Genomic DNA, 20,646 nt, shown 5'->3' on the forward strand with positions numbered 1-20,646 from the left:
TCAGAAACAACGGCATCAATGTTCAAATAGCTCATCAAGTCGTACATGCGATTCAAATGACGTTAATTGCGTGCAAACCCGAGTAAAATTTACTTTGGATATGCATATCTCTTATCAGAACCAGACCTTGTAGTGTAAGGGTTGCGGGAACTATAGGACTGTGTTGCGTACGTCGGGGTGGTAGGTTGAGATTGCTGATACCCGCCGCGAGAAGTTGTAGGTTCATGATATCCCCCACGAGGAGTTGTGGGCTCGTGATAGCCTCCTCGGGGAGTTGTAGGTTCATGGTACCCAGCCTTGGTAGATTGAGTTGGGTAAGCTGCTTGAGGTCGTCCCACGGGGGTTGAAGTGGGATAGTAGTGCCCCTTGGGAGGAACGTCGGGTGGTAGGTGCTGAGTGCTTGCGCTTCCTCCGCCATGGACCATGCGCACGGTGCTCCCTCCGTTCTCTGCCATTCCGTGCTTTCCACCGTTGTTCCACACTACACTCTTCCTGCCTCCGCGAGCACGCTTCCTCCTCAGGTATAGCCATCTCGATAAGAGGATCAAGCATAACAGCACAAAGAAGCATGCAATCGCAATTCCGATGATGTTCGGAATGGCTATGGGGCAGAGATCAGTTACAGCCTACAGAGATATACGAAAAAAAATGCATACGTAGACCAGGAGAGGATGATTCATTGCTCGTGGCTTGTGAGATAGAGGCAGTCGGCGCAGTGGCGGTGGTCGACTCCATTGTATGAGCTGCACGAACGTTAAATGCAGGAATCCAACAGTTTGAGGGCAACCAGAAGAAGTCAAGTGCACGAGAGCAGGTTTAAGTACAGGATTTTTCGTGGCTCCACGCAATATGACGGTGCCAGCCAAGGAAGAGTACAGAACGAGGCCAGGGCGTGTCGGGGTTCAATCACACGTGTGGGGTCATTGTCCGATTGAAGCTGGGCGCTTGTCTGTTTGGAGCGAAGGCAAATCAGGAATGGACGTAAACATACGTCATTGTTCATGGCACAATTTCTGGCCGCATACAGACCAATCAACTGAGTCGATACTCCTGATAATGGCGAGTATATGCTCATCTCTAGAGGTGTAGTCGGTAGATCATTGTACTTGGGCACTCAAATTCCGCCAGGGTGCAGTCGTTCGTGATATCAAACACCCAGTACAGTGAATTATAACTAATTATGGATTTAATCAGCACCCACGTGGATACTGAGCTTCTCAAGTTCAGTGCGAAATTGACTCTTGATTATTTTTCGTCTCGAGCTTGGGCGAGTGATACTCCACTGTAGTGACGTATGCTTCGGACGGTTGGCCTCAACCGTTCAACGACGTCTGTGCGGGCGTTTTATATACGTTAGTTTATCGTCTGATCAAAGACCAATTCTGTTTCTGGCATGGCAAAATATTTCTTGTGGGAAGGCACGAACATACTACTGGAGGGTGTTTCTACCAAGGTCTGTTGAGAAATTCAAAACAATCATTGATACGAATCTGAGAGCGGCATCCTCTATTTTACAGCATAATTATGTGTGTCCCACGATAGCCTGAGGTATATACAGTTCCTCTAATTGCTTGATTTCTTCTTCCGTAAGCTTGACATGGATACTACCTGTTAGCGAGCAAACGTTTAGAAGAGCAAGAGCGTATTCCAAACAAAATCTACTAACCAACGATATCCTCTAGATTCTGCAAGTTGGTGGTGCCGATAATTGGCGCGGTCATCCCGTCCTTTGACAAACTCCAGGCGATTGCGACCTGAGCCATACTGATACCCTTGGATTTGGCGACTTCTTCAACGCTACACAAGTAATGAGTTATAAAACCATATGACTGTGATGCCGGATTGGGGCAAAGACCTACCGAGATATAATCTTATTGTTTGCCTCCTTGGTTTTATCGAGGTATTTCCCCCATCTAGGATAGCAAGAAGGCTCAGAATAGGTATCATGCTCAACAGTCAAGGTAGACTCACGCATCCTTCTGGGACCTGTCCGTTGCCTCAGATTGAGAAACTGGACGACCTAATTGACCCCTGGCAAGTGGGGACCAGGGTATCATCCCAACGCCAAACATCTGTGACTTCCTAAGTATGTCTCCGCTACATGGGGTATACCAATTTACCTTCAAAGTTGGAATCATCTCTCGTTCCTCTTCCCGATAAAGTAGACTATGATGGTTCTGCATTGAGATGAACGGCGTCAATTTGTTGTTGATTGCATAGTTTTGCATCGCGTGGAACTGGTAGGCGTGGCAACTTGACATTCCAATATAGCGAGCATAGCCCGCTTGCACCACATCATGAAGAGCTTGCATAGTCTCTGCGATGGGGGTGTCGTAATCGAAACGATGGCATTGTAAGACGTCAACATAATCAAGTTGGAGTCGTTCAAGAGAGTGCTTGACCGCCTCAAAAATGTGCTACAGAATAAACATTGAGACCATAGCAAGTTTTAGAGTATTGTATGAACTTACTTTGCGACTTAGACCCGACTGGTTGACATATCCGTTGGCTTCGGCTTGCGATCTGTCCGCAAACTTGTCCTTGGGAGTGCGTCCAACAGTGGCATAGAGCTGGCAAACAGATAAGTTAATAATAGTCATTCTGATACGACCAGTTGACATACTTTAGTCATGACGACTATCTCATCCCGAGGAAGATTGAGCTCTTTGATGGCCTTCCCAAAAATTCGCTCGGACTCTCCATTGGAATAAACATTGGCAGTATCAAAGGTTTGAATACCCAATTCGTAACTAAATGAATTGTCATGAGTTTGGGCAAGATGGATTGCTCACTATGGATACTCACGCTTTTTTAATATGTTTAATTGCTTCCTCTTCCTCTAGAACCCATTCGGCCCAGTCTTTGCTACCGTAGGTCATGAGACCAAGGATGATCCGCGACACCTTGAGACCAGAGTTGCCCAAACGGACTAATAATCATAATCAATCTTAGGATGAGAGATCTCTACTACAGAAACACATACCATAGGTCATCTTCTTTTGGCTTTCCTGCCCAGACATGATATGCTCTTTGGGTGTGTTAACGTTAGGGATGGTAGTGATCTGATCGTCTAGACTCGAATAGTGCGGTATATATACCCACCTATTCATTTATAATCATTACCAATCGGCCGCCGGAGCATAAGGAGTGCTGACTGAAAGGACCAAACTATACACAGTGCATGACGCGTCTCCTCTTTCGAAGGTGGAGGCCATTGGTACATCTTCTATAAATGAACTTCCGATCGTGATGTAGATGGCTATCACATGACCTAATTCGGGCTTCGTAACTCCCGCGCCGATCAGTGCATATATACGCACTGACTACCAGCCTGACTGAGGCTTCATAAGTAAAGAATGGTTTGCTGTGGTTCTAATGGTCTCATGAATCATCTATTTCAAGTAGCTTCATTTTTTTTTTTTTTTTTTTTTATAAGATATATGCATGATACACTTCGGAAACTGATCCGGACCCTGATTTGACCTATGTAACTACCTCTTTGAGCGTTTGAATTCTTGGGTTGCGTACTTTAAGGGAGAAAGTATTGAATAGGTTTACGCAGTGTAAGGATCGGGTGACCTCGGGGCCCGGCTTCGAGGTCCCCGAGCCCTCATCTCTACCTAGGTACAAGTGCACAATAGAGCTGCCGTAGCCACGCAGCGCACAGACTACGCAGGTAATACGGAATAACTCGCAACGGAAACATACTCCATGCATATGTGCTGGGCTCACGACCTTTAATGACCTCACGAATGCACGAGCGAGTGTATGCACTTGCTACTCATGTGAACAAAGAATTGATCTTAGTTACTTAGAGACTCGTGATACTTGTAATTGAATCATTTTAGAATCCATCGACTTCGACAGCCGGACTTACTCGATAGCTTTAAAGCATATGCTCAGGCTCTTTATATCTCACTAGTTTCTTTGATCGTAAAGTTACATTATATATCACTCGTTCCATATAACCTTGCACACAGCTTTACTTTACTTATAACCAGCTCGATTGGATGACCAAGTTCATGTAATGTCATCTTGTTGAATTTTTGGCTGCTTTGACTTGCGTAGTATTTGGTGGATATACATTCTGTCATCTCATCATGCCATCGAAATATCTCAATATTGATGGGGCCCAAAGCAAAAGTTTGATATTCAATGAGCATGATCTATAGCAAGCCACATACTTGGATCGCAATGAAGCTAATTGCGATTATCATGAAAACTATGCCAGGCGTCTAATGCCTGCACAGGACATCCCAGTACGGTGGGAGACGAGCGTGCAGGAACAAAATAATTGACACAGGAATATATAGAACCCCTAAATGGAAGAGGGACGGAAAGCCTCGACCATCGAAGGCCTCATGATCACCTGAGGGCGCTAGCGCGCCGCACATCTAACAATCTTTGGCAGGATCAGTTTCGGCCGGTCCAGGCGCACTTGCTGACATGGGTTGAACAAATCTCTCGCATGTCTTCGAAAGTTACTGATTCAGCATATAGGGAATATCCACAAAATTCAGCACAAGGTAAGTTCGCATGCATACCTGGCGCAGTCAGCACCGTTAAGCCTGTATGTATTAGACACTAAATCCGGCATTTACGTTTGAACATATGAGGTCACGTACGTCTCCCTTTACCAATGCCAGCGTGCAGGCGGACCTAACTTATACTATTATGATGGTGGTGAGAGTACACATTGTTATATATGGAATAAGCTAAATATCCGCTTGTGAATGCTATGATCCTGGTAGGTTGGAGCCTTTGAGATGATCCCTCAAAGGGTGAGGCTTTTTTCTCGATTATTCCGGCATAGATTTTACATCAGAAGACTCAACTTCTTGTTGCTAGAGTTCAGTAATCAGCAAATTTTGAAACCAGCATCTTAAGATTTGACCATCCAAAAAAATAGAGACAATTATTACCACGCTTATCCAACCTTTCAAATTTGAGCCGGGTGCCGCACCAACTAAATGGTTGTTGGCGGGAGCAATGGCCCCGTATCCGGTTGGGACCAAGGGTTTGGCTGGAGAAGGTGTCTGCCCAGGCCTTCCTTTGAAGGTCCCGGTTTTATAACTTCTTGCCAAAGAATTTAACACATAACAGATTGGTTGAGCCAGATGCATCATACACCTGATTCATAAGGAATACGCGAGCTTAGTCTCCGATTGGGGTGCTGGCGAGAGTTTATGGCTTGAACCATGGCCCAAAGCATTGCTCAGTCTATCTTAACTTGGTTTGTTTCACTCGAGCTCTATAAAAAGTGGCTCGTTACGATTTCAGCTCTACGGGGCCCCGAAAATCTCGGGAGCGCTCCGGCACCCGCTATGGTCGGCGAGCATTCTGGGGCGTTTGGTATGAGGTTCGGAAGTGCTCGTGGAGTGCTCCCAACCGCTCGCCGGGCGATCCTGATCCATCTGATCCTAACGAGGAGGTTCCCAAAACTGGAGCACTCCAGAGCGCTCCCGGGTTTTTGGGGCCTGCGTAGAGACAACACTGAGACTGAGCCTCAGCTGACTCAGCACACTGTTACGAATTATTGGCTTACGAAGATCAACTCTCTCTTTTGCTCGCTGCTCGTGCCGCTACTTATATAAAAAGTTTTATTATTTTTATAGCTATACATGGGGACAGAAAGGACGTGAGATAGGATCTATTAGATTAATACTGATCTTTGAATCATGGACCGAGGCCGAGACACAATGGGCGCCACGGGCCCAGCAAAAGGCTTTTTGGTCAATTTTCCAGGTTGGAAGGCACGCTCAACTATGAATCGTAGACCACATAAATATCATTAGCAATGTTTTCGGAGGCGTGTAGGCAGTCCATAGAGGCCAGAGGTGTTTTATACGCTATGAGATATTCGCGCTGAATGTTGATATGAGATCTAGGTCACCAACATGTTAACGTTGCTCGACTGCAAACCTTTCTATAGTACCTCGAGATCTCCATGGGACGTTTACTTATTGACCAATGCTTGAACCTGCCGTCAGCCACCTCTCGTTAACGTTAGCATTCATTACAACCACTTGGTCCCCGATGCCATATTGATCATTGGGTCGCTTCATCTTTTACCCAATATCAGAGTTCATTGATCTTATCAAATACTGATAGTCTACAGGAGGCCTTCTCCAAGTGTTGGAATTGGAATAGTCGAGAGGGACAGCCGAAGACTATTCAAAGATATATCTGTGCCGTCTTTCTCCGAGCTCGATCGAGTTGTATCCGATGGGCATCACCCTTCAATTGATCGTCTCCAATCAATCCAGCTCGTGAACTATTGTCATACTGGTTGGATGGAGCCTGGACTTGCATCATCTTATCGCTCATATTTCACAATGCGGCCAATATTAATAACGAGATGACACAGATTCAGGAACCCATTCGGTTGTTCGGGCCATCCGGGCACTGCTACCCGAGATACAAGCCCAAAATCATACTAGTATCGGGCTTCTCCCCGCGTAGTGTTGGCCCATAAAGATCAAGTCGGGTTCTCGAGAAAATGCTCAACGAATCTTTGAATGGCTTGGTCTAGTGTTTATACATTGGGTTTAGTACTTGTGCTCCTACGTGGGGTGAGTGCAAAGGATCCGCTTAGCATTTCTCAGTCCGAATGGGGCGCGTTCAACGCAACGCTTGGAGGACGCTTGGGTCGAGGGGTCCCTTTTGCGCGGGATTGCTTTGAGAGCGTTGATTTTGGGGTTGGCCCAACTGCTCCGGGTACCCAGTGCTCTACTGTTCAAGCCAAGTACCCTGATAATGGTACGTCGCCAAACCTTTGCCATGGATAATTATGTGACTTGCTTTATTCTAGCATTTCGTGCTCAGCTGTACGGCCCGAGACAAGTAGTATGTTCAATTTACTCAATATTCTGGTACACGCTGCTGATTGCATTTGCCAGACTCAATGGGAAATATGCCAAAAAACGAATGAAGGCTGCTTATTGGATTCTAACAATCCAACCAACTCCAGCGCATACTCGCCTCCTGCGGTTTGCCACCAGGGCAGTGTGTCGCCTTACTACGTGAGGGCATCGTGTACTTTCTTCATTAGTTCTATATCAAAATTAATCCTTTGTGTGCAGGTTGATGTCCGGAATCCAAATCACGCAGTCAAGGCATTTGAGTTTTCTAAAAGAACTGGCGTACCGATATCAATAAAAAATACAGGGGCAAGTCGCTATGGGGAGCTTGTAATTTCCCTCACTTACCGATACTCTCTAGCACGATTTTCTGGGGCGGAGTAGTGCCCCTGCAACACTGTCTTTGTGGGTGGGCACCATTTTTATCATATCTTCCCTACACAATTAAATCAGTTAACAATCATTTATTAGACCCAGAATATCAAATATGTATGTCATGTATGCGCGAATATTCACAATTGAACTAAGTATCTTGTATAGATCACTTATTCGAGCTCCTTCACCCCCGAAGGATGCAAAGAAAAGTACAAGGGTGTCCCTACATTGACATATGGGGCAAGTAACAAGAACTCCACCTGAGCGACTGAGACTGATCCGATCCTCCTTTCAGGCCGGCCAAGACATGGATTCGTTATTCATTTTTGCTGATCAACATAATATAACGTTCATTGGGGGAAGTTGGAGAACAGTAGGCGGCCGGTGGATGGGCACAGGTGAGACTAAGACCTCTGGAAACATTCTCTGTTCTCTTATATATATCAATAGGGTGGTGGTCACTCGGTCCTGACGAATACTTACGGCCTGGGAGCCGATCGAGTCGTTCAGTTCAAGGTAGTCACCCCCGATGGCCTTTATCGTACCGCCAACGCCTGTCAGAACAAGGATTTATTTTGGGCTCTGCGGGGCGGTGGGGGTGGGACTTTTGGCCTGGTATTGGAAGCCACTAGTGAAGTTGCTCCTAAGCCGATACCCACAGTCGTAAGTCTTATGCCTATCAGCTGAGTCTGGACGCTACATAACAATTTTCTTCAGAGCTTTTCATGGAGTCTTACTCCCACACCAGAGAACCTAAGGTCATTCATGACTATCCTTGTGGAAAACGCCGTCCGCTGGTCACAAGAGGGATGGGGAGGATACGTGTATACCCCCGCAGGCATCATTGCGAATCCCCTCCTTAACGCGTCACAAGCAGCACAGAGTCTAAAACCCATTACTGACTTTTTCAAGAACGTGACGAATGGCGCTGGAGGGGGCGCTGGGAGTGGCGCTCAAGGGCAATGGGCGGAATACTCGACCTTCTTGCCACTTTTTACGGCAATTGTGTCTGGGTCTGGTATTGTAATCAATTTTTTTCTTTCAGCTATTACCAAGTTATTGATGCATTAAGTTTAGCCGAATCCAAAAAACCGCGCAATTGCTTCGCGTCTCGTCCCCAGATCCCTTTTCAATCCAGCCAACTCCTCCGCTCTCGTCGAAGCAGCACTTGAAGTGATCACGCGCTCGTCTGGTACCGCTTCGTTCTATTTCGCTACTCCGTTTTTGTACGACGTCAAAAAAACTCAACAAGGGGACTCGAGCGTTACTCCCGCTTGGCGGGATGCGGTCTGGCATGCTTTGGTTGATATCGAGTGGCCCTGGGATGGAGGAGCGGAACAGGCAAAAGCGACATATAAAAGGCTAGTTACGCGATGGATCCACTCAGGAAGCTTACGCCAGGAGGGGCGCATACCAGGTAAGTGATTCCTCCACTGCCACATGTAGGATGAACTCTGAGTCTTGGCTGTAGAATGAGGCGGACGTATACGAGCCGGATTTTGCGCAGTCATTTTGGGGGTCCAACTATGCTAAGCTCCTTGATATAAAGCATAAGTATGATCCTGACGGTTTATTGGACTGCTGGCATTGTGGTAGGTTTCTCGCTTAAACTATGTGATGATGGGTCATCGGAATTGATTGCCCCAATTTCAGTTGGATGGAAAGGCAATAAGACGCCGATCGCATCCTGTTATCTGTAGCCTCCGAACGAAGTGAATACTCCAAATTTTGGGACACCTTTTCCCATTGTATTTCTGTATATAGGTTTGAGACTACATATCAATGCATGACTTTTGGATATTTCGCAACCCAACCAGACAATCATAGCACATGCGTTGATTCCCTAACCCTAGATATAATCAAACGAATATATTGCGCATATATTCGTTGGGTAGTTCTTGCTTATAAGCTCCAGTAGAATTTTAGTGAAAATTCCAACCTCACTCAACAAGCAGGCCAGGACAAGTCCCAAAATTGGGAAATGAATTATTAGATCGACCTTTGGACTGAAAGTCAATTGGCCAAGCGGATATGGCTGCTTATCCTAGGCCTTATGGGGATAAATCTTTATGATTCTATCAGACTCTGCCGCTCATTTCCTGATGATGCCGTAACACAGCTACGGCTGGTCATCACCAGCTTAGTACAAGCTACTAAGGTAGCTCGGTATCCTAATATTCCGACCAAATTCCACTCCGCCAGATGTACTGATCCTTGGTCCTTTCAACGACCCATCGGTGCCCAGAGCCCCTCATGACACTGTACTTTAGGCTAGCACTTATTCTGCGCAAAATGCAAACCGGTGAGGACATTCGGGCTGCTATACATTAATTGCTCCGAGTCCTGAGCTCTTTCTCCATAGATACTTAGCGAGACACTCACAAATCTCCAAGAAACGTTGAGCGAGGCTCGAGTTGAGAGCAGTGTCGCGGTACATGCGTCCGGTTGATATAATAAATTATCCTTTACTATCAAAGGGGTGGAATTTAATCACTTTCTGTCCCTCTGGACCAGATTCCACTAGCCCCCTGTAATTATCCAGTCGAGAACCAGATATTCATAGTTCCTGCGCTTGAAACTCGATTTGTTAACGTGATTTCTGTGCGCAGCTATTTGAGCTAAATCGTTAGTCGTAGAGGTGTCCATCCATGAGCTCTGAATATGTGCGTGATATGACCGGATGGTTCATGTTTTCATTCACATACAGCAGGATTTAAGCTCAAGGCTCAAGTGAAATTTCAAGTCATAATCACGTAATCAGTAAGCATGCAGACCGCCCGTCCTTTCACTCCACCACCACCGGCCGTCACCGGATTACCCCTTGCATGCCTAATACCAAGCTCAGATTTATGACCTCACCGCCCAGAAGGGTGGCAAACAGTTGATTCGGTTGAAGTGTGCACGCTGGCTCTTGGATTCGAGGATCTAGAACTTGACGAATTCCCTCCTTCGATAATACCGGCTTTTCCTTCCGCTAGATTCGCCCGCACAATTACCTATCACTAATTCTGCAACTATCGATGACGTCTTTTACGCTATAGATTGTGCATTATTACGGGGAATATAACGAATGTCTTGGCCATCTCTGAAACTGGTCATACTAACTTGGAGGCTGTCAGCATCTCGGGACGATAGTTTTTCGGCGCTTGGGTTTCTGCTTGGTTCTCACTAGAATCTAGGTTTGGGTAACTTGGTATAATATCTGGTTAATTGTAATATACTTGAACTTGAATGGTGGCGGCCTTCTACACCCTTTTCAAGGCGCCCTGGATCTTCGATTCATCCCTTGGAACGTCATATGATAGAGTATGGAAAACACAGGCAATATAGATCATATTCTTCCTGAATGAATGGTGATATGATGTTAGCGCTACGTCACTGCTAGCAGAAGGTAGGCTGCCGCGACCCTCTCGGTTCACACGCTAATATTTCTAAATCGGTAGCCGGGGAAAGCAAACAGGAAGTTACCAATCCTAAGCCAAATTTTTGCAGGCCTCTCTTGTAAGTCTTGCTGATCGCGGAGAATCAGATTACACATAGAATCAACTATCTCTGCCGATTGTTTTCTCAACTTCCATCAGCGCCTCGAAGTTACCCCTTGGGTGGGTACCTGCATGACAGTTCCAGCTCGACACCGACACTTGTGAGTAACTTGGAAATACGAAGCTCAATAAGAGTCTCACTGACTATTCAGGCTGAATGTTTTAGTTGTTTCTCCCGAACAAACCGACCAACAGCCTTTCACTAGATTGATAGCCTAGCTAGCCGGAGTCATTCATTCGGCCGGCTATCGCTTACATAACACAAGACCTTAATGTCCACGTGCGACACAATTCAACCAAAGGAACCACGCTGTCCGATCGTACCTTGCCGACTTCTCCCCGTGAGGGATATAAAACCCGAGCAAGAACCCAAGATGTTCCTGTTTCCGTCTTCTCCCCTCCTCGCTCGACGATGGCTTACCCCGCGGTGTTGGCGGCCTTGGTGGGATTCGTAGTGGCCAGAAGCCCGTATGATTTACCGGAGTCAGAGTGGGCTTCGTTAAATGCAACGGTTGGAGGACGACTGGGGAGAGGTGTACCATTGGCCAGGGATTGTTATGCTCAAGCTGGAGTCAATGTCACGGGGCCGGCGGCAGGGTTAAACTGTGCAACAGTGCAGAGCAAGTATGCGACTGACAGTGAGTGGGCATTTTGGGCGATAGTGACCGGAGTTAACAAGTCGGATCGGAAGCCTGGAGAGCTGGTATTTACGGGGCTCGGATGGAGGTGCGTTTCTTCCATTTATTCACGTTGATGGTAGTGCTAACCGGCTTCTAGTTACAATGGGAAACGTGCCAAAAGACGAACCAGGGCTGTTTACTCGACCCCAACAACACCAGCAATGCGACTGCGTTTTCAGCACCACGAGTGTGCGACCAAGGTAGCATATCTCCGTACTATGTAAGTGCCTTGCAAGAACCACTATCCTTGCGTTGGTTATTTCTTCCACGTGCCCAGCATCATTCCCACTTCTTCCTCCTGTGCCCCCACCGGCCCTTAATTGTGCACCGTTTCTCACACTACCATTAGATTACAGTCAAGACCGCAGCAGACGTAACTCAGGGATTCGCCTTCTCAAAAAGGACGGGCGTGCCGCTTTCAATCAAGAACACCGGCGTGAGTTGGGTTGCTTGTTTCGGCTCACTCGGCTTTCTGATAGAGTTTCTCTCTTTCTGTGTCGGGTTTGGTTCTGGGATATGATATTTGGTCCCGCTGATAGCATGACTTTACTGGGAGAAGTAGTGCGCCGGGAACGTTGGCATTTTACGTGAGTTCGAATTCTATATCTTGCCCCCTGAAACAAGTCGGACTTATGACCGCCACTCTTTAGACGAATAATATCAAATATGTAGGCAGCGCATCTCTGTACTCAGGATTATCAGACTGAACCCGCAAGTAGATAAACTATTCAGCGGCTTTTGTTCCAGAGGGATGTAAACAAGACGGCGCCCCGGCCTTGACTTATGGCGTAAGTCTGAACCTTCGGCAGCCGCGACTTTCTTCTCATTGTCACTTAGGCTGGACAAGACTTGGAGTCTTTATTCCTTTTTGCTGACAAGAACAACCTCACGTTTATCGGCGGGAGTACCAGGACTGTTGGTGCCGCTGGAGGTTGGGTCCAGGTCAGTTATCTCTTCTTGTGTAGTCATCAGCGTTACGCTAATTCATTTACAGGGCGGAGGTCATGGAATCCTTACCAACACATATGGTTTGGGCTCCGATAGGGTTCTTCAGTTCAAGGTCGTAACTCCTGACGGGCGATCCCGAGTCGCCAATGCTTGCCAAAACCAGGACCTTTTCTGGGCATTACGAGGTGGAGGAGGCGGGACATTTGGCGTTGTGCTGGAAGCGACGAGTCAGGTTGTACCTAATCCCGTGGGCACAGTGGTATGTCCTTGCGTTAATTCTTTTGGTAGGATTTATAACGATGTCTGTAGTCCCTTCGATGGCAACTTGTCCCCACGCCTGCCAACATTCAAGCCATGTTCAAGATTTTCGTTGAGAACAGCGTTCGATGGTCTCAAGAAGGCTGGGGCGGATTCCTTTACCCTACGACTTCCCTCCTTGCCAATCCACGGTTGAACAGAACAGCGGCCGAGGCCAGTCTCAAACCCCTGACCGACTTCTTGAGAGGTGTGCCGGATGGCGCGGGTGGGAGCGCCGGGAGCGGAGCACAAGTTCAGTGGAGCCAGTATGACAGTTTTTTACCGCTCTTGTCGGCTATTGTAACAGGATCCGCCACTGTGAGTCGAATCTGGCTGCATAATATTAATGTTCGAATTTTTAACAAGTCACACCAGACCAAGCCCCGAAACTTCGCCATGTCATCCCGCCTAATTCCCCAAACAGCATTCTCGAACGCAACCTCACTGCTTGCCGCCATGCTCCAATCGTATCAAACCGCCGGAGGGAGCGTTGCGTACTATATGACTACCCCATTCTCGTACCAAGTCCCCAACACTGAGCAAGGAAAAACGAGCGTCACCCCAGCGTGGCGAGGGGCCGTGTGGCACGCCATCGCCTCTTCTTCATGGGGCTACGATGCTGGACCAGACGTTGCCAAACAGGCTTATGTCAGGGTTAACTCGGCGATGAATCCTTTACGGGCGATCACACCGAATAGCGGGGCGTATCACAACGAGGCAGACGTTTACGAGCCTAATACGTCGCAGTCATTCTGGGGATCGAACTATCCTGCATTGTACGCGATCAAGCAAAAGTATGACCCGGACAAATTACTGGACTGTTGGCATTGTGGTAAGTTTTGTTTTACTTTGTTTCCTTGAAGCAAATGCTTATACTTTGTGTTCAGTGGGATGGCAGGGCAAAAGCACACCCATTGCATCATGTTATTTCTAGAGGACCTGTTTTGGCATAATTGTTCATGTTCGCTACGCTTTTCACGATTCGAATGAATCAATTGATCACTTTGAAATTCAACTACAGCAATGTCTCAAGTCACAGTCCGAGTTCAAATATACCAGGGAGGGGTATTGCCCTTTTTATCCCGCGCGAGGTCGGAATAGGGTACCATCTACGACTGAGTGAATATGGATAAGATTGGGGAGACAAAAGGACCTACGGCGGCAGAGGATTCTGGCTCACATGGTACGCCAGAGCAATCTTGCACTTGAATGCATCTAGCGGTGTGACTCTCTTGAGAGTTGAAAGGTGGTAGGCGAATACCGCAGTCTAGGTCAAAACGTCAAGCTGGATAATTCAAAAGTGTAGTCTGGCCTACATCATTTGTTCTAGGACGATACTTCATGTCGAAAATCACTCAGCAGGAGCGCGGATATAGTCGGAATGTGCAATAAACTTACGGTAATTGACCCACAGGCACGGAGTCTTCTTTTAAATTCCCGTCCCCCGACCTCTAGGCCATAACCTCTCGGCACACACGGAACAAGCAAGTTGAGCCCGGTTGCCGGCATCTTCTCCGCACTTTCAATGGGCGGTAAAGTCATAGTCTGTAATATAGCCTTCGATTTAAAGTGAAACTTCAAGTTCATGTCACCAGGGGGAATGGTTGAGACATAGATCATGAAGAGCCCAACGAAACCTAGGAAGACAGAGAGTGTGTAAATCACAATAGGTTTTTCACGAAGGCGGAGCAGAAGAGAAGGCATGGTTTTGTATTGCTGATTTGCTCGAGGTCGTTGTCCAAGTCAGCAAACGATCAATAGGGGCTCGGGTATTTGATCTCCATGGAGCGGGATTTATTTGGCCAAGGAGTACGCAACCAGGTCACGTGTACTGAATCGTCTTGGAGTGAATAACTCTGCCCGTGATAATCAGATGCCAAGTCCGTTTGTCCACGCAAGCATGCTCGGCTCTAGTTCCGTATACACAAAATCATAGTTCTATTATTACCCCACACTACTTCGATCAGGGAAAGGGCGGCCGCTAGATATACTGGACCAAGTCAGTATGCCCGTACGGAGTAAACCGAATCCCATCTCCTGCAGTCATACGTTTGTCCTAGGTCTATAAATCGACTATTATGGACTCAGCACCGAGCTGGAGCATCTCGAACACTGGTATGCGGCTGTATGCCTTCCTAGAACTCCTGACTAATCGATCACCAGACCGATATGCATGTCACGTCTGGTCTTTTGCGTATATTCTTCCGCAAAGAATGCGAACGTTCAAAGTGCCGACGGCCCGTTGAGGTGGTATAAATTACATTGAATGGTTGCGATGTTGGAACAAGTGGGGCACGATGAAATTATTGAATGTCCTTTCGTTTGTTGCTTTCTACGCTTTGACCGCGTATGCGTTTACCAACCCTCTCAAGACGAAGGATGGTTCGGACCCTTTTATGGTGAGTGCCCATTGGCATCTTCAGTAGGATTATTTTTACTGATATTGGCCGTATACCGTAGGTGTACTCAAATGGCTACTATTACCTGACGAGTAGGTCCTTGGACTCTATCCCCCGGGCCGGACTAATCAATCTATGATAATAGCGACGTCATGGAGTAATATTCAGATTACTAGAGCAACTGTGAGCTTGCTTACCTTTGCCTGGCACACTCACATGTAATAAATCGTTATATCTATATAGTCAATGGCTGGTCTCAAAACCGCGACACCCAAGATCATTTGGTCAGATACAACTGCAAGCCGCTGCTGCAATTTGTGTAGGTTTCCCTATTCGAGTAAAGTTACTTTTTAGTTGAAATTGGTGTATAGGGGCTCCCGAAATCCACTGGATCACTTCAGAGAATGCGTGGTTTGTGTAAGTAAACGGAGGCCATAAATGTCCGGATCAGATTTCTGAAATGATTTTCTGGTAAATAGTTACTATACAGCCGGTACTGCTGGTGTCGAAAATCAGCATATACATGCTTTGAAGAGTAGCTCGAGTGATCTTTGGGCGTCAGTCTGGTCCTACGCAGGTGCGCTGACTATTATAAGTAAGGTGTTACGCGAATACCAAATAGCCTATGCTTAGGACGAGTTACTATTCCAAACAAGGACACCTGGTCCATTGACGCAACAATTCTGAACCACTCTTCGGGATCTTATCTGGTATATTCGGCTTACGATTCGACCGTTTTCCAGAGCGACCAATGCATGTATATCGCGTAGGTGTCATGGTTTTCCCGAGGTCGACACACTATTGAACTTGTATGTGCTATCTAGTAAACTTAATTCTCCCACTACTGCCGGCAACGCATCTAAGCTCTCGTGCCCAACAAACACATGGGAAAAAATTGTTACTGGTGTCAACGAAGGCCCAGGTAGGTAAAACCAAGGAGCCGTAGCTTGCGGGTGAACAATAACTTTATTTTACAAGCCGCTCTGTATCACGGTGGGCGTACATGGATCGTATGTGAGTGCTTCAATCTGCAGTTTGTAGGATGTATAATTAACCCAGATGTAGATTCAGCGTCTCACTGCTCGGGAACTGGATATGCCCTAGGAAGACTGGAGCTCACGGGTGCCGATCCACTCTCTACTTTATCTTGGACCAAATACAACGCTGGCCCAATTTTCCAAGCAGCCAATGGGAGCTATGCCGTGAGTAACTTTGATACATGATAACATTAGTATATGATGATCTTTATGCGGATATAGGTTGGGCATAATGGGTTCTTTACTGCGTGAGTGCAAAGCAAGCTAGGTTTGTGAACCTCATCTACTAACTTTCTCAAACTGAATCCAGACCTTCGGGCAATATTTACAACGTAAGCCTTGCCACGAAATCTTTCGACTGGTCTTTTTAATTATTTTTAAAATAACAGGTTTACCATGCCTCGCCATCTTCCGCTGTTACGTGTGACGGAAATCGTCGTACCATGGTCCAGGCTGTCAACTGGAATAGTGATGGGACTCCTAATTTGGGTAGTCCACGCCCAATCTCGGAGAATATTCCTGAGCCCGCCTGAGGTCATGTCATCGGATGTATGCATCTGTGATATACTACATGTCACAAGATATATTTTTGCATGTAGATTCGTGTTCAAAACCACTAGAAGATAAAGGCTGTCTTTACTACGACAATACACCTATCTATATGCACGTTTGTTTGTTTTTTGCGCTCGCAAGACAGGCCTGAGTACAAAGCAACTGGGCGCACTATCGATCTTTAGTTTTGAACAACGATATTGAGCCGACCATGAATAAATTATATAAGTGACATTCACGCTTATTATCGAATGATGAATGACTTAGCCTAATTTCCATCTCATATGAAAAGTCATTCAATAATAATAGCGTACAAGACGGGCTAACCTGAGTGTGGAAGTAGGTTTGATATTTCTGGTTTACGCACATCAGCCTTCTGAATAGCTTAATAAGTATCGAATATAACATAAATAGCTATGATCGTATAACCTAAAATTCTCTTCAGTAAACTTGATTTTGGATTACCATATGCATGTGATTTGGCGCACAAAAATATGCTCACGCGAGAGCAGGGTCCAATCTGAAATTGCAGCTGAAGAGCATTTCAACTGCGTGTCCGGGCAAGTCATACTGTACTACTTCCTACCCCAATCATGAGCTGCATTTTTACAAACCCCAACGCTCGTCATCACAAAGTGCCCGCTGCCACGCATAGATCCAGTCCTGCAGCGTTTCATCGCCGATTTCTACCTGGCTATTCGCCGACTGCACTCATCTCTGTACCAACTATTGCCCAGGAGTTGAAACTTGGTCATATTCTGGTTAAAGATGAATCCAGCCGGATGGGTCTCCCTGCCTTCAAAATCCTGGGGGCATCGTGGGCCACATTTGTTGTTCTATGTGAACGATTTGGACTGGACCCCGACTCGGCGTCATTAGATGTTATCCAAGAACTTTGCAAGAAGGAATCAGTATCTCTTTGGGCCGCAACCGACGGGAATCACGGGAGAGCGCTGGCCAGAATGGCGTTAGTCATTGGGGCTACGGCTAAGATTTACGTCCCTCGTTTTATCACCGAGCGCTCGAAAGCATTTATTGCTTCTGAGGGGGCGCAGGTTATCCAAACTCAAGGAGACTATGACGAGGCCGTACGCTTAGCTGCTAGGGAATGTGCGAAGGCAAATTCTCCGTATGCTTTTCTTGTCCAGGACACCTCGTGGGAGGGTTATGAAGATATCCCGCTACAAACCTCCATTGGGTACTCGACTTTGTTCTCGGAGATAGACCAACAACTCGGTGAGGCCGGGCTTGGAACGCCTTCCCTTGTCGTCGTACCTGTAGGCGTTGGCTCACTCGCGCATGCAGCTGTGCTCCACTACCGGTCTGATGCGCTCTTTACGCCACCCTCGATCCTCACTGTAGAGCCTGAAATTGCCAGTTGCCTCTTGGCTAGCCTTAAGGCCGGAGAAATGGTCACTGTTCCTGGAGGTGAAACAATAATGCCAGGGCTTAACTGCAACACGGTCTCTCCCATCGCTTGACCCGACCTTAAAGCATCCGTGGACCTTGCGACAGCGGTCACAGACGCCCAAGCTGACCAGGCCGTGCATGACTTGGCAAAACTCGGGATATCTTCGGGGCCATGTGGTGCCGCAACTATCGCCGCCTTGCGCGAAGTTAGGGCGCGACTTCACCAAATAGGAGAGAATGATGCAGTCGTCGTGATTAGTTCCGAAGGGAGTCAGGTCTACTTAGATTCATCTGCATAGGCATCCTAGTGATAAGATTTTACGCATATTTACTGTGGAAATCTCTCTTGTACGGTAGGAAGAAAAATGAATCTGGGGAGACACAAGTTATTTTGAAGTCAAGAGAATGAGAGCATGCTAAATATATCATAAAATTGGATTTGAGCTGGAAATTTTCATAAGAAGGATCTCAAAATTAAGGTAGATTTGGTCCTGTAGAGTGAATTTAAACCTGGGATAAGCTCGGATATAGCGACTAGAGTAAATGCGCTTGGCTTTGTTCGCGAGCATGCTAATTGTAGCTTTCTTGATAAAATGCCTGTGATAATTTACATCGAGTAGGTTGACAGGCTCAAGTTGAGTTATACGTGATCACGAATATACATGACTTAGCCACACACAGCATGCGTCCAAACCTCAATACTCTTTATTACAGTGTGGGTGCAGAATTCTCATCCGCTTGTACATCTAGCACTACACGCTCACATTGGCTGGAATGTAACGCTAGTGGCGCTTATAATTAGAATAAATCTAAGCCGCGTAGTAGACTGCATGCTAATTATCATCGTATGGCTCTATAAAAAGCATAAATATGGGACCCTGGTTCACTCGTACCTAGGTACCTCACTATGATTCTTCTCTTTCTCGTCTTTAATTCATGAGACCTATTACCATCATTTACATATATATTCATACACCAAGACATATAGTTCAATACATGTCCTGCTTGCCCCCTTCAGCGTAACAGGTAAATCACAGCCTACGCAGGCTCCACGGATGATACTTGACCGATTGCACATGTATATAGGCCGGGACTACAACGGACACGTGATCCCCCAGGCCTAGACCCTCCATACCGTCCGACCATCTAGGATGGGGCTAGCTCTATACTTCGCCTGGCGCTCTTCTTCTCCCGTCACCCCCGGTCAGACCGACGCATTCCCCTCTGTTCTCCTCATGACTTTCTGCCACCCCAGGCCTTCGATCTGGACGGTGACTATCTTGGGTGGCCTGGCCAACAACTCTGGACCTCCAAGGTTGGTCCGGGCTCTCCTACTCTCACCGCGTACAGAACTACCATAAATCAGGACGACTTGGCTATGCACATAGATGTATACTTCGGGTTACAAAAAGGTACGTACATATGCACAACATGCGCGAACAATTTGGTCAGAGCACAGGTCAAGTTACTTATTCAATAAGAATTATGCTGTAATTCTTAGGTATAGCAATTTGACAAGGTCATGATCAAAGTCGTACCATATTTTTTAGCCAGGTCAGTCGGCTTCATCGAGCCAGCCCTGATTGTGTCTATACCCGTGCATTACTTGGATGGCATCTGTTCGGCGGTAAAACATTCATCCAAACCCGAGCATCAGGTTCAACACAATTTGCCACAATTGATTACGACTGAAAAATGAGATACCTAGGCTAATCTTTGCAGAAGTTCGACAACCTTAGTTTATACTTGGGTGCCTGTATTGAGTATCAAATAAATTGATGAGGCTGCACTCGACTGATTTGATTTGGGGCCCGGACTTCAAAGCAGTAGTTTTAATATTGCACAGGCAAATTCACGATATAATCGATGACACAGAAGCATATAGCGATTATCGTCAACAATTCGCGATTCATCTCACCCACGACTCACTGTGATTCGAAACCCCAGTCATCCCTAGATCTCGTTATAGCAAACCTTCCGCTTTTAGCACCTTTCATTCTTTTCCGCATGGATGCTATGCCCCAAATCCGTCGGGATCGCATGACTCACATGTGCATGTATCGGGGCCGAGATCTCCATGGATCCATTCCTTATGCACTATTATATGTCAGAGGGCAAAAGTGTTCAGTCTTAATTGTTGCGCTTGTAAGTTGTCCTCCCAAGTTTGACTTGGGACAAAATATCCTGATATGTGTAACTAGGCCGTACGGATTATTGATTTATCTATGCTATCTTTATGCTATGCGGTCACCAGCTACTTCAAATCTAACTTCCTGCTTCCGAGAAACAGGAATACACCAGAATATCTTCCATGCAGATCTATTTACCTACTTCCTCACAGAACAGTTCTTAATTCTCCGTCCTGAATTCAATTTAAACATAGACTTTCAGCCCCGGTCCACGTTCGAAGATCATCCGTATTCATTTCAATATTAGGGAGTTAGAATGTTTCAAGTTTTAGTTCAAATGTTGAAATGATAGCGCGGAAGGGCATTTAGGATGGATTACAAAGCTAGGGAGGCGAACCGGTTGACAACAAATCTCCA

General features: G+C 46.5%; 6 protein-coding genes across 6 annotated transcripts; 3 read left to right on the plus strand and 3 right to left on the minus strand.

Annotated features, from left to right (window-relative positions):
* Positions 1 to 89: 89 nt before the first annotated feature.
* RhiXN_07533 (uncharacterized protein) lies at positions 90 to 735 on the minus strand (the record flags this gene model as incomplete). The annotated part of the gene is made up of 2 exons (XM_043327349.1): positions 90 to 601; positions 657 to 735. The coding sequence occupies 2 exons, from the start codon at positions 733 to 735 to the stop codon at positions 90 to 92; spliced, it is 591 nt and encodes a 196-aa protein (XP_043185821.1).
* A 787-nt stretch (positions 736 to 1,522) lies between these two features.
* On the minus strand, positions 1,523 to 3,020 carry RhiXN_07534 (aldo/keto reductase family protein; the record flags this gene model as incomplete). The annotated part of the gene is made up of 9 exons (XM_043327350.1): positions 1,523 to 1,608; positions 1,667 to 1,797; positions 1,860 to 1,913; positions 1,972 to 2,072; positions 2,121 to 2,417; positions 2,472 to 2,570; positions 2,624 to 2,750; positions 2,806 to 2,929; positions 2,984 to 3,020. 9 exons carry the CDS (start codon positions 3,018 to 3,020, stop codon positions 1,523 to 1,525), a joined length of 1,056 nt encoding a protein of 351 aa, XP_043185822.1.
* Positions 3,021 to 6,518: 3,498 nt separating this feature from the next.
* On the plus strand, positions 6,519 to 13,636 carry RhiXN_07535 (FAD-binding domain protein; the record flags this gene model as incomplete). The annotated part of the gene is made up of 22 exons (XM_043327351.1): positions 6,519 to 6,572; positions 6,606 to 6,759; positions 6,812 to 6,846; positions 6,900 to 6,989; positions 7,222 to 7,265; positions 7,332 to 7,349; positions 7,401 to 7,452; positions 7,686 to 7,898; positions 7,953 to 8,258; positions 8,313 to 8,652; positions 11,044 to 11,503; positions 11,555 to 11,677; positions 11,814 to 11,893; positions 11,937 to 11,958; positions 12,020 to 12,044; positions 12,108 to 12,125; positions 12,177 to 12,245; positions 12,295 to 12,399; positions 12,452 to 12,664; positions 12,715 to 13,020; positions 13,078 to 13,534; positions 13,590 to 13,636. The coding sequence occupies 22 exons, from the start codon at positions 6,519 to 6,521 to the stop codon at positions 13,634 to 13,636; spliced, it is 3,231 nt and encodes a 1,076-aa protein (XP_043185823.1).
* A 99-nt stretch (positions 13,637 to 13,735) lies between these two features.
* Positions 13,736 to 14,406, minus strand: RhiXN_07536 (uncharacterized protein; the record flags this gene model as incomplete). The annotated part of the gene is made up of 4 exons (XM_043327352.1): positions 13,736 to 13,811; positions 13,860 to 13,969; positions 14,019 to 14,039; positions 14,101 to 14,406. 4 exons carry the CDS (start codon positions 14,404 to 14,406, stop codon positions 13,736 to 13,738), a joined length of 513 nt encoding a protein of 170 aa, XP_043185824.1.
* A 593-nt stretch (positions 14,407 to 14,999) lies between these two features.
* Positions 15,000 to 16,671, plus strand: RhiXN_07537 (glycoside hydrolase family 43 protein; the record flags this gene model as incomplete). The annotated part of the gene is made up of 13 exons (XM_043327353.1): positions 15,000 to 15,101; positions 15,163 to 15,193; positions 15,247 to 15,284; positions 15,345 to 15,420; positions 15,473 to 15,518; positions 15,581 to 15,678; positions 15,735 to 15,867; positions 15,926 to 16,023; positions 16,080 to 16,115; positions 16,167 to 16,303; positions 16,361 to 16,386; positions 16,449 to 16,470; positions 16,528 to 16,671. 13 exons carry the CDS (start codon positions 15,000 to 15,002, stop codon positions 16,669 to 16,671), a joined length of 987 nt encoding a protein of 328 aa, XP_043185825.1.
* Positions 16,672 to 17,283: 612 nt separating this feature from the next.
* On the plus strand, positions 17,284 to 18,399 carry RhiXN_07538 (cysteine synthase; the record flags this gene model as incomplete). Its single annotated transcript, XM_043327354.1, has 2 exons — positions 17,284 to 18,118; positions 18,185 to 18,399. 2 exons carry the CDS (start codon positions 17,284 to 17,286, stop codon positions 18,397 to 18,399), a joined length of 1,050 nt encoding a protein of 349 aa, XP_043185826.1.
* Positions 18,400 to 20,646: the final 2,247 nt, after the last annotated feature.

This window comes from Rhizoctonia solani, chromosome 13 (assembly GCF_016906535.1).
Source record: "Rhizoctonia solani chromosome 13, complete sequence".
NCBI lineage: Eukaryota > Fungi > Basidiomycota > Agaricomycetes > Cantharellales > Ceratobasidiaceae > Rhizoctonia > Rhizoctonia solani.